Genomic DNA, 13,130 nt, shown 5'->3' on the forward strand with positions numbered 1-13,130 from the left:
GATGTCTTGTTCCTTCCAACCTGAAGAAAGTGGCTATTCCAGAAGGCACAGCCAGTAGCCCCCCAACATCCCGCTTGTATGCTGCTGGGGTGCATCTAGAGCTAAAGTCTCTTTTTAGGGAGCCTTGCCCACCGGCACTGGACATCCTTAATGTACATTCTACTCTTTGTCCTAGCTTCATGGGCGCAAACATTCTGGGAGTATCCAAACACCCTTACCTGAGCTGGGTTCGTCCTCCCCAGGCTCCCTCCCACATCCGACCCCCATCTTCTACTCGCCCCCACCACAGCACCCTCTGCTTCCATCTCTTGCTGCTTTCTCCACCCCCATTCTTTTCCCTGGCCTGGGGTGGAGGGTGGACCTTTCTGATCCTGCGCCAATCTGGCCATCTTTATGCCTCTGCTCGGCTTCTCCATTCCTGACCCACCAAACCTGCATCCCTAGAGCTCCATCCTCCATCCCCAACCAAACCCAAAGTTAGCACCTTTCCATGAGAAACCCGGAGTCTTGGGGCGCCTGGGTGGCTCAGTGGATTAAGCCGCTGCCTTCGGCTCAGGTCATGATCTCAGGGTCCTGAGATCGAGCCCCGCGTCGGGCTCTCTGCTCCGCAGGGAGCCTGCTTCCTCCTCTCTCTCTGCCTGCCTCTCTGCCTCTCTGCCTACTTGTGATCTCTCTCTCTGTCAAATAAATAAAATAAAATCTTTAAAAAAAAAAAAAAAAAGAAACCCGGAGTCTTGTCCTTCCTTTGAAGCTCTTTCTCGACTAAGCCTATCATCAGGACCCCTCCTCGCATACTCTGTTCCTTCCCTTTCCTTCTCCGCCGGATAGGCTGTGGAAATGGCAGTGACGCCCAACTCGGCCTTTCTTCAAATTCTGGGTCACCGCCCGTTCGTGGATTGCAACCCACATTTAAAAAAGACAAAGAAATAAAACAGAAAATACCAGAGGGCGCCACCCATAGTGAGAGTAAGTATTGTTTAGTGACACGTTCATAGTTTCAGTGTGTGTTTGCTTCAAGTCTCAAACATGAAAGATACTTCTTACTGTGAGTTGCAGCCTAAGCAGATTTAAAAGTCCCTGGTCTACCAGAGAACCAACCCAAATGCTAATGGAAAGTGAAGAGAGTGAGAAGTGGTTAAAGAAATTTGCATCATGGAGGCTCAAAGGGCCCTGTGGTTCCTCCCTGTGAGGGCTGCTGGGGGGAAGGGATGTGGGGACCCTATCCCCCTGATAGGCAGCCTAGAATCTGCTACATTGGTACTCAGCACTCTGATTCAAATTTGCATATAAATCAAAGCCTGGGGGCCCCGGGGCAGCTCTGTGGGTTAACAACTGCCTTCAGATCTGGTTATAATCCCCGGGTCCTGGGATGGAGCCCCACATCCCCACATCCTCAGCTCAGCGGGGAGTCTGCTTCTCCCTCTCTCTGCCCCTCCCCCCTGTTCCTGTGCACGCTCTCTCTCTCTGTCAAATAAATAAATTCTTTTAAAAAATCAAAGACTGAAATCTTAATTCGTTGTAATCAAGATCAAAAGAAAACTTAAAAGGAAAATGGATCCACCAGAGAATTTTCCACACAACTTCAGCTGTTACTTCTCTAGCCCATAAAAACAAGCCCAGAGGATGTGTCCGATGGGAGTGGGGTCCAGCCAAAGTTTGGAAATCTACCAGCTTCTTCAGTCAGATCAACAGATGCTTGAAGTACAACAGGTCACGTGTCTTGTCCCCACAGACAGGCGGATGTCCCAGGCACCCTAGGCTTTGGGCAGGCATGGCCCAGCCTGGAGTTACTGGCAGTAAAAGGTGAGCACGTTTTCCTGGTTCCCTCGGATCAGGATAACCGGCGGTCTGAGATCCTGGGACAGCGTCTCCAACCAGGCCATGTACAGCGAGCTCGGGCACTTCCCCTTCCTCCCTATGGGCAAGGTACTGCAAGGCAGGAAGAAGCAGCGGATAAAAACTTACCAGTACCCTTCCCCACACAGCCCAGCCCATGATTCACTTTCTGATCAGGAACTCTGTTTACCAAGTCCTTCAGCATTCCTTCCTAGCCACCCTAAAAATGACCTCCCACATTCCTTAAAACCCTGAAATAAATGGCAAGCTTGCTCCTGCCCCAGGGCCTTTGCATGTGATGTTCTCCCCACCCAGAAGGCAGAGCCTCTCCCCTTCCACCTGGTTGGCTCTTTCAGATCACCCAAGCCGTGGCTCACCTGTATCTCCTTCTCTGATCACTCCCTTCCAGAGCAGGCTTGCTGTCCCTTTTTATCACAGCACCCTGTTTCATTGTCCTCACAGCCCTTCCCACTCTCCAAACCCTCTTTTCATTTGTCTGTTTGTTGTCTGTCTCCTCGGCTAGATTGTACGTTCCAGCCAGGTCTGTCTCGCTCACTATCCTTTCCCTGCACCAAGGACACAGTCTGATACAGTGGGTGATCTCGCCACCTCGGGCTGCTTGAATCATACTGGCCTATAGCCATGATGATGTGATCTGCTCACACGTTTCAGTTGTGGGTCCCTGTCCTGCCTTCTGCCATGTCTGTGAGGCCCTGAGAGCACCCTTGCCGTGCAATGCTGTGCAGATAATGAGATGCCCGGGGGCTGCTGTTCAGCTTTTCAAGAAGGTGACTTTCTCACCATCTTGCAATTCCAAAATTGCTGTGGGATGACCACAGCTGACCTGCTCTTGACTCCAGGAGAAGGCAGTATCTCCCAGGCCCAGTGGGCGGGACATAAAGCTGGGGCTGCCCTTTGCAGTCTGTTTCCCTACAGGACATCCCTGGCTACTATTACCTCTGAACTTGAGCACAACCCTGGGGAGGAGGGCAGGGCCTGCAGCGCTGGCCTTCTTCCCCGCCAAGGGCACGGGGCAGAAAGGAAGGCACAGAGTGACTCTGGGCTGCAGAGTCTGTGCTCTGGCCACAGGTGGGAGCAGCACTGCCCCTCCTCGGCCACGTGGCTTTGGCAGGTGGCTCCCAGGCTTGAGCCTCTGTTTTCTCTTCCCTGCGGAGAGGACATACACACCTTCCTCAGAGGCTGTTGGCAAGCTCTAAAGGGGACAAAGGTGACAAAGGGCGCCATGCAGTGCCTAGCACCTGGCAAGCACCTCCTCATGGAAGCAGCCGTTGTCACACTCATTGTGATTTAGCAGGGGGAAGTGACGAGCTGGTGAGCAGCAGAGCGGGGGCTCCAGCCAAGGTCCTGGGATTCTCCCACCCCAGATGCCTGTGAGCAGTGACCCGCACTGAGAAGGCCAACAGGGGGCCCTGGACACATGTCCCTTGCTTTAAATTCCATCCTTGAAGCCTCTCTGGGGACCACCTCTACCCTCCTTTAGAAAGCAAGGTCCCCGGGGCATCTGGGGGGCACAGTCGGTTGAGTCTTTGACCCTTGGTTTCGGCTCAGGTAGTGATCTCAGGGTCGTGCCCCACATCGGGCTCCATGCTCAGCACGGGGTCTGCTTCTCCCTCTCCCCCCCGCTCCTCCCCCGTTCTCTCTCTCTAAAATAAATAAATTATTTTTTTAAAAGAGAAGCAAGGTTGCTGGGACAGGGAAAGGCCACAGGAACGGGGGTATTTCATGACGCTGGCGTCACCTTAGAACACGTTTGTGTCCGGTGACTCAAGGAGAAAGGGAAGTGGAAAGATCAAGACGAAACTTTCCTGATTTCACAGTGGTGCTGAAGTTTCAGTCACGTTGTCAGCAAAGCCCTTGGGGAACTCCTACGTCATTCTCAAGAACTGAATTCAGACATTTCAAAGTCCGCGAGGGGTCTGGTGGCTGCATTCTCAGGGGCAGGGGACACCCGTCACTCTTGCTGTGGCCTTTCAAGCTTCAGCGTCATGCCCCCTTCCCCAGCGGAGAGAGTGTCCACCCGTCCAAGGGACAGGCTCCCTTTGCACTCGCCCCTGGGCCAGCAAGAGACAGTGGATTCCTGTTCCCAGGCTGTGAGACCCCGGCAGCTATGAATCTTCAGAAATAAAGCAGCCCCAGGACAGAAGGACTTCTCGTCCCGATTTGCATCTCTCCGCCACAGAGAAAGGCAGCCTCGGCCCCAAACCTGGATCTAAGGCTTCATAATCCAATCCCCGCTTCCCGACTGCAGGGTCCCGGGCAGGCTGCCTGACTCCTCTGAGACTCAGTTTCCCTGTCTCCAAAGTCTGTGTGTTGCCGGGTAGACAGGGGTAAAAACAGAACCACTGAGCAGAGTTTTGAAAAATTACTAAGGCCCCATGCCTCGAGTGAGGCTCAATCAGTAAAACGCGATGTTGATGATCGTTATTTCAATGGTCATTTGCTTTGGAGGAGGGCTTCTTTATAGGAAAAGGGAAGGGTCTAGTCCCAAAAGGGAGAGCAGAAATAGGTTGCTCGTCATCTAGGCAAAGGCTGTAGATCCGGCTGATCAGCCGCCAGGGCGAAGCTGGACTCAAACACAGGCCATTAATCAGATAAACCGCTGTCGGGTCGACGGCGAACAACTAAGTTCTGCCTCAAACCTGCTCTAGAAAATGGTCTGAGGACGCTCTTCAGAACACTGGAAAGTGTAATTTTGTTTTTCCTCCTGAGGGGGGAGGGGAGGATTTTTTCCTCCCTTGGAATTTCTGGGGAATGCAGTCTTCTCCACCCCGCCCCAGACCCTGATCTGAAAGGAACTGAGGAATGTGCCAAATCCTGGGGCCGATGAAAGTGACCCTCGGGCTGAATTTTTAGAAACGCTGGTGGGCATGTCTCTGGGTTGGAGGTTGGCAATGCCAAGGCTCAGCGGCTGTGCCCTCCCCAGTGAAGGTAGGAAGCCCCTTGTCGGGCTCCCTGCTCAGCGGGGAGTCTGCTTCTCCCTCTCCCTCTGCTCACTCTCTCTCTCAAATAAATAATAGATGAATGCATAAATAAACAGATAGATAGATAGATAAATTAATTAATTTAAAAAAATAAAGTGACTGGACTCATGATTATTTGTGTCGGCTACTCCTTCAAAGGCCGCTGGGTGGGGGGCTGTTTTTCCCTCTGGGGTCCAGGGGATAGGGGAATGGGGTGGAGAAAGTGCCCATAAGGGCTCACCTCCCTGGGTGAAATTTCTCATCTCATGGCTTGAGAGACTGACTTATCTTATAATAACTTAAACTTAAAATCATAGCATCTCTGGGCACCTGGGTGGCTCAGTGGGTTAAGCCTCTGCCTTTGGCTCAGGTCATGATCTCAGGGTCCTGGGATCAAGCCCCGAGTCAGGCTCTCTGCTCAGCGGGGAACCTGCTTCCCCTTCTCTCTCTGCCTGCCTCTCTGCCTACTTGTGATCTCTCTGTCAAATAAATAAAAGATAAAATCTAAAAAAAAAAAAAAAACCCACCATAGCATCTTGGCGTGAAGGGCAACCTTGGAAATAATTACGTTAAACCGTTCTTTATAATCAGGGAGACAAAGACACAGAGAAGTAGGGTTACTTGCCCAAGGCCACACAGTGAGCAGAGACAGAGCAAACCCGCTTTTCCGAACGGGGTTAGCCCTCACCCTCACAAGGAGGCGGCTTGGCACCACACCCAAGGAAAGGTCTGGGATGCCATCCTGGGATGAAGCCACTGTCTTGCACTGGGACCGGGTCCACAACCTAGACAGACCCTGCCCTAGGCACACTCACTGCTGGGTGTTGGCCAGAGGCTCGCAGAGAAACGCAGCCCTTTCTCTTACCACAGTTCCCGCATCAAGGAAACACAAAGCACTTTCTTTGTACCGAAAAATGTTCTCCCTAAGAGCCCCAGGGAGCCCTGTTGAGGCAGAGCCAGCCTCGTGGGCGTGCAAGCTGCGCGGTCACATCTCCCCCCCCACCCCGGACCCCACCCCACTTAGCAGGGTCCCATGCTGGGTTCCATCCCCTGCTGCTGCCATCTTGTCATTCTCAACAATTTTCGAACAAGGGGTCCCACATTTTCATTCTGCACTGGAACTTCAAAAGGGTGTGCTTGATCCTGGTCTCAGGGTATGAGAAAACTGGTTCTGCAAGCTTCTGGTCCGTCCAGAGGAATTCCCAGGTGGCCTGCCCTCAGGAAATGCAAGCCAGTCCAGTTAGGGTCCTTGCTTAACACCCTGTTCCCTCTGAGCTAGCCTTCTCTGGGGGAGAGGGTCAGAGGGCCTGGCTGACCATGTTCTTCCTCCCGGCCTCTGTGAGAACAGAGCCGCTCTGAGACCCTCTCTGCCACAGCCACCTGTCCCTTCACCTTCCACGCCCTCAGCTTCGGCCCATACCCAGCAGAAGTGGCTCAGAGCTGGCCACAGGCCGCAGCAGCCTGACAGGCACAGAGCCCGGCACGGAGACCCTGTGCCCCTGTTGCCACCCAGGCTTGGCACCCACAGCAGCCGGGGGTGGCCCATGGCCAAGGAGGGCTGGGTGATTCCCAAACAACTAGGAATCAATTTTCTTCCTGAATGAGCGGGGTCCTCTTTGCCAAACTGTGTTTGGCAGGGAAAGGTGGCGAACAAGGGAAAATGGTGGTGGGGGGGGTCGGCCAGGCCTCGGCCGTGTGAGGCCCTAGACTTCTGCCAGCTGGCACTCAGATGAGGGGTGCCGAGCGGGGGCAGGCCCAGTCACGTGCCAAGAAGCCGCCTGGGCTGTGTTTCCTGGAGCTTTGGGCCCTTCTGGCTCATGGGGCGGGCTCGGGTCCTCAGCCGGCATGTACCTCCTGAGCCCCTTCCCAGAGCAGACATCCTGGGCCTCAGGGACAGGCTTCCTCTCCCGGCAGCAGCTACTTACATGACTACCAGCGCGGCGTCCCGGGAGGAATCCTGCAGAATCTCATTCAGCCTCACCTGCCGAAGGGACTGGAGCAAGGAGAAGCCAGGGGGTCAATGCCCACATCCTCAGGAGTGGTCCTCAACAAGCCCAGGCACGTCTTCTTTAACATTTCAGACCAGATGCACGAATTCTTCCCCCTTAATTATTACACTCTCCTTCCTCCGAGATGGAGGGGACCCTCAGAGTAACAGAGAGCCAAGTTCAGCTCCTTGGGAAACCTTACTTGCCTTTACTTTGCCAGACCCTATTTCCATGACTGGGGCGGGGGTCGGGGGGGAGGTTAGTTGGGAGAGAGAGCACCTTCCGTGATGTGGGGTGAGCTGCTCACAGCAGAGAGAACCCAAGCAAGGCATGTGACCTTGAGCGTCACTGTCTTCACTGTAAAATGGGTACGATAATCCCCTCCCCAGGGGAACGTGGGCAGGGTTGAGGGCAATAACCCACGCAAAAACATGTGGTTGTCAAGGGCCAGGCACATGGAAGGCGCTTGATAAGGGAGACTCAAGGCACAGGCGGAATGTGTCCCTTCTTCCTCCTCCGTCACAGGCCAGACCAGAGTCTTCTTCAAACACTACACTTCATCCAGAGTTTTCCAAGGAGCTGTGAGCCCTCTGGGGCAGGGTCTCTGGGCTGACAGATCAGAATTCCCTGAAGCAGGGGGCGCCTGCGTGGCTCAGTGGGTTAAAGCCTCTGCCTTCAGCTCAGGTCATGATCTCAGGGTCCTGGGATCGAGCCCTGCATCGGGTTCTCTACTCAGCAGGGAGCCTGCTTCCCTCTCTCTCTCTGCCTGCCTCTCTGCCCACTTGTGATCTCTGTCAAATAAATAAATAAAATCTTAAAAAAAAAAAAAAAAAAAAGAATTCCCTAAAGCTTGTGTGAGGTTCGGTTGTGGGGGAGCCTCCCTCCCACCCCAAGGCCTGTCTCCAGATTGTTCAGAAATGATTGGGACTCAAGAGTCTGACCGTGGGGGGTGCCTGGGTGGCTCAGTGGTTTAAGCCGCTGCCTTCAGCTCGGGTCATGATCTCAGGGTCCTGGGATCGAGCCCCGCATCGGGCTTTCTGCTTGGCGGGGAGCCTGCTTCCCTCTCACTCTCTCTGCCTGCCTCTCTGCCTACTTGTGATCTCTCTCTGTCAAATAAATAAATAAAATCTTAAAAAAAAAAAAAAAACATGATCTGTTTAATTACCATTTAAAAAAAAAAAGAGTCTGACCGTGGGAGGACACCCCATTTGAGAAAATGGAGAACGTCGGGAAAGTGAGTTCACGGAGGTCACAGACTCCAGACCCTACACTAGTGACATTTTGAGGGGAATAATTCTTCATCGTGGGAACTGTCCTGTGGGTTGTAGGATGTTTAATATCATCCCAGGCTTCTACTCACTAAGTGACAATAGCGATCCCACCCTCCAGAGGTAAATGGACACTTTGCCAAATGTCCTCTGAGGGCAAAGTGGGGGTGCGGGACCACTGATCCCGAGCACAGGGAGCAGAGCTGTGACCTCCTTCCCCAGCTCCCTAAATGCTCACCCAATCTTAAAGTGGCCACAGCAACCACAACCCTCCTTTAGGCCTTAAAGAATCTGGAAGATTCTGTCTGGATGGGGTGGTCACGATTTTAGGCTACACGTCGGATGGGGCTCTGCAGACGAGGAGAAACCATCAGGCACTTTGTTGGCCCACAGGGCAAGTTTCACCTTGACCTTCGCCACCTGTCTCACGAATCTGCTCCACCAGTGACAAGAGGAGAGAGGGAGAGCTCCCGCCTTTCCATTGCCACAGTGTGACTCAGGTCAAGAATGGCTCTGAGTTCCACAACCGGTTTACCCAGCAGCTGTGGCTTGAGGATACTGCAGAGGCCAGGGAGAGGTGGAAGAGGATGGAAAGGAGAGGGTGTTGAGGAAGCTCAGGACAGATGGGGGCACGTGGCCCTGACCCAAAGGAGCGAAGGAGCGCCTCCATTCCCACCCCACCTCACCCCTGCCAGGCCCTTCTCTCTCAGGTACCTTGACTCTGTTCTTGTTAATCTCCTCATCTGAGATCTTCCAGGGACAATCCCGCCTCATCTCCATGACAGTGGCCTCGTCCTTGAAGCCGTCATTCAGGCGGAAGGGTGCAATCATGTCCTCAAACCGCTTGGTGCTGGGGACAGAGAGAGTGGGTGAGACCCCGTGAGGCAGCCTGGTTTCCAGGGGAACTAGGTCCCCCGGGGGGAGACGGAGATGGACGCCACAGGGACACGCTTTTCAGGCTAAAGCCCTTCTAACGCTGTGGTTTACATCAACGCAGCTTCCGGGCAGCAATCAGCCTTGACCGTTGGGGCTGGCATTCCACCAAATGTCATCCACGACGCCTGGCCTGGGACCCACCTCCACCCACCCGACCGTTCCGCAGGTTGTCCCTGAGCACTAACCATCCTGTGCCAGGTTCTGCACCGCACATCACGGAACAAAAAGCCCTACAATGTTCTCTACAAGCTCTCCATCTGCTGGACAATAAACAAGCAAATCTACATCGTGAGCTTAATGAAGACACAAACTGGGTACCAGGACAGGAAATATTTGGGGGAAGGAAGGCCTCCCTGAAGCTGAAGGATGCCTGTCCTTCTGAAGCCAGCTCTTTACAGGCCAGTGGGTGCTGGAGCACACAGAGCTGAAGGTGCCAAGGCCCTGAGGCAGAAGTATGTTCAGTTTCTTTGAGGAGCAGCAAAGAAAGCAGTACGGCCAGAGCAAGGTGAGGGCAGAGGAAAGTGGGGGTGAGGTGAGGACACACAATTGTGACAGCCCGGACCATGAAGGCCTTCGCTATTGGCCCCGAGTGAGATGGGAATCTGTTGGAGGTTGTTCTGTGTGACTTGACTTACAGGATTAAAAATAGAAATTCAGACTGCTCGGCCTTCAGATGAAGCCCCCTACAGCCATAGGGATGGAGGAGCTCACACTGGGGACAGAGTCAAGAGACAAAGGTCCAGGGACGCCTGGGTGGCTCAGTGGGTTAAAGCTTCTGCCTTCGGCTCAGGTCATGATCTCAGGGTCCTGGGATCGAGCCCCGCATCGGTCTCTCTGCTCAGCAGGGAGCCTGCTTCCCTTCCTCTCTCTCTGCCTGCCTCTCTGACTACTTGTGATCTCTATCAAATAAATAAATAAAAAATCTTAAAAAAAAAAAAAAAAGAAGAGACAAAGCTCCAGGGCCAAATCCCAAGGATGCTGGCAGGCATCAGTCAGAGAAAGGAGGACTAGCCAGCAACTAGAGGAATCTGGTGGAGGGGGACACCTCCAAACCTAAAGGAAGAGCTGTCCCCAGAGGGACCATTATGGGGGCTGCAGCGGAGAGGCAGAGCAAGACGAGCCCAGAAAGGGGCTCTGTGGGTGAGGCGGAGGCCAGTGATGACGGCCAGGGGGATCTCCGTGAGGAAGTAGCTGCAAAGACAGTCGATCTCTTTGGAGAAGCGTGGCTGTGCAAAGGAGGAGAGAGAGGACCAGGAAGTGGAGGCAGAGAAGGGCCCAGGCGGGGTTTTAAAGATCAGGGCTGCTGGGCAGGGTCTTCGGGCTTGCTCTCAAGCTCCTCCCACGGAGAAGGTATCCCCCACTGCCTCTCTTTGAGGCCTGAATCAAGGCTTTGCTCCTCTGCCCACAGACAGCCCAGCTGCATTCTCTCCTGTGTTCTGGTGCATCTCTGCCTCCCTCCTCCCGTGTGCGGTTCTGGACTTTTTCCAGCTTGCGCTGGGGCGGGTATCATCCCCCGCTGGAGCTCTGATGGACTCATCTCCACCCAGGCACATGGGAGGAGCCGATGTATCCAACCCACAGACTAGTTCCTTCCCTCCCCAGGTAATGGGGAATATAAGGGAGAGGTAAGAGGTCAGGACGGACCTGACTTTACTGAGGGGGTAGAGGGCTGGAAAATCTCATGTACAGGGATTTACAGAAAGCAAGCTTGATTATAAATGTTTTGGTTTCAGACTAGGGAATTGAATCATTGAGCCAGTGAGTCGCCATCCCTTTGGACACCGCCATTGAGCCTAGCTACAAGTTCACACGGGGATTTGAGTAAAGTCCATGAGCTTGCTGGTGCATCTGGGGAGAAGGAGAGTTGTGGCCCAGACCCTTCAATGTTTTCCCCACTCCCAGCACCAGTGTGTTCATAGAAATAACATCTGAGGCTGTGGCTGCCACACTGCCGCCTCAGGGCCTTTGCACCTTCCATTCTGTTTGCTCCAGTATCCCTCAGCCCTGTGGAAGGCATGTGCCTCTGCCATGGCCCCTGGCCTCCAGCCATGTGTTTCTGGGCATGTGATTCTGCCAGCCCAGGACATAGCCAAATAGAGCAAAGGTAGCCAAGAAATAGGCTTTGCAGCAACCTCCACCTTGGCCCCGTGGGAAGGGATGAGCTGGGCCAGTCACAGCTCCTTTTTCAGGAACTTCAGTTCAGCAAGGCTTAGAGAAGGAAGCAAGTCCATAACGCAGCTGAGACCTCGAAAAGGTCAAGGTCTAGAGGGCAAAAGCCGTTGATCCACCATCTACTGAACACTGACTTGGGGCTGGACGCTGTGTGAAGCACTTTACACAGACTGTCTTTAAGACAGTGGTTCTCCCAGTGAAGCACCCAGACCAGCACCCAAGAGCTTGTTAGGAATGCAGCTTCTCAGGCACTACCCCGGACCTACTGACTCAGAATCTTGGGGTGGGGGCGGGAGGAGGGGGACTCAGCAAGCTGCGTTTTTGTAAGTCCTCATGTGATTCTGTTGTGGGCTGAAGTTGGAGAACCACTGCTTTATGACAACCCTTCAGGGTGCTGGAGAAAATTTAGAAATTTGCAAGTAGCAAGCAGTGTGAAGTGTGAAGCCAGAGACCTGCTCCCACCCCGCCCCTCCCCCCAGGTCCGTGGGGTGGGTGGGGGTGGGGTCCCTTGAGGATGAAACACCTGCTTTCCCTCACTCAAGGGGCAGAACAGCCGAGACTTGCACCAGCTTTAAAACACATGCTTCGGGCTCCTGGATGGCTCAGTTGGTTAAGCAACTGCCTTCAGCTCAGGTCGATCCTGGAGCCCCGGGATGGAGTCCCACATTGGGCTCCCTGCTCGGCAGGGAGTCTGCTTCTCCCGCTGACCTTTCTCCACTCGTGTTCTCTTTCTCTCTCATTCTCTTTCTCTCTCTCTCAAATAAATAAATAAATAAAATCTTTTTAAAAATAAATAAATAAAATCAAACTCTTGCTCCAAGAAAAGCACAAATGTGAACATTCAACATCCTCCAGCCCAGGGGTATTTCTGGCAAAGACCTGAGCTCTGATATGCAAAGGAAGAAACCCCTACGGGGAAGTAAAAGGCTGCAAACTCCTCCCCCTCCTCTTTGCCTGCCCGGAGCCCTGTCTGTCCAGGGCTCACCAGACAGGGCTGTGCGGGGCACACAACTGGCCCTCCTGCCTGGGAAGGAAGTCAACACACAGCACTCACTGCTCAGCACGCGGCTTCTGGTTGATGTCGGGAAGGATGTGAACCTCGTGGAATCCCAGTCGGAACTTGCTCAAAAGGGAGATGAGCCTGGGAGACAGAGGTTTTTAAACACTATTCAGTGAGTTCGTATTTGTTCGTATTGTCTATCGAGGACCCAGTAGTGAAAAACCGCAGATCAAACCCTGGCCTCAGGGAGCGGATGTTCTCACCTGGGCAGGGGCGGACAAGAGACAAATGTTGATTAAGCAGGTCAGAGGATGACAGGCGGTAAGGAAAAGGGATTGAGCAGCATTTCCCCAAGCACCTGGTGGCCACCTCGGCACTAGCACACCCTACATTCTAATGTCTGTACGTCTGCCGGGGACCTTGGTCTAATACAGAGTCTGATTCATCTGGTCTGGGGTAGGGCCTGGGATTCTGCATTCTGACAAGCTCCCAGGTGATGGGAAACCGATCCACGGAGAACACTTCGAGGACTGAGGGTCTAAGGGATAAGAGGGAAATTGCAGGGTGGTCTATGGAATCAGACATGACACCCATGAACGAAGTATAGAACCAGGAGGAGCGAGCCTGTGCATGTAGCACTGACGCTGCATGTAACAGGGGAGGAGATGCCGTCTGTGGGTCTGTGGTTGGTGGCAGTCAGGGAAGGCTTCACGGAGGAGGTGGCAATCTAGCTGGACGGTGCATGGTACACAAGATCATTATAGGCCAAAGGGGGCGTGGTAGGGGTGCCCACAGTGCAATCAGCCAAGGAGCCTTCGGAAGAATACACCTGCCTTGGCTCTAGCCTACCCAGTGCCTCAGAATTTGGAGCGGGATGTGGCTTTGGGGATACCCCAGAGCAAGTTGGCAGGGTTTGAGTGCATGGGGGTGGGGAGTCCAAATAAATAAG

The 13,130-nt window shown here is 53.6% G+C and overlaps 1 protein-coding gene across 2 annotated transcripts in view; it reads right to left on the reverse strand.

Moving 5' to 3' along the window:
• Window positions 1-1,501: 1,501 nt before the first annotated feature.
• The window catches only part of SLC12A3 (solute carrier family 12 member 3), a 36,362-nt gene continuing 24,733 nt past the window's right edge, over window positions 1,502-13,130 (reverse strand). Inside the window, exons 23-26 of one of the 2 annotated variants that reach the window (XM_045989133.1) lie at window positions 12,236-12,322; window positions 8,788-8,923; window positions 6,743-6,810; window positions 1,502-1,929 (exon numbers count right to left, since the gene is read on the reverse strand). In XM_045989133.1, the coding sequence (XP_045845089.1) occupies window positions 1,788-1,929; window positions 6,743-6,810; window positions 8,788-8,923; window positions 12,236-12,322 (433 nt within the window). In that variant the 3' untranslated portion in view covers window positions 1,502-1,787. Of the gene's footprint in view, window positions 1,930-2,141; window positions 3,004-6,742; window positions 6,811-8,787; window positions 8,924-12,235; window positions 12,323-13,130 lie in introns of those variants that run through there. The other variant, XM_045989131.1, reaches the window with a different exon arrangement.

Source organism: Meles meles, chromosome 19 (genome assembly GCF_922984935.1).
Source record: "Meles meles chromosome 19, mMelMel3.1 paternal haplotype, whole genome shotgun sequence".
In the NCBI taxonomy this organism is placed as follows: Eukaryota; Metazoa; Chordata; class Mammalia; order Carnivora; family Mustelidae; genus Meles; species Meles meles.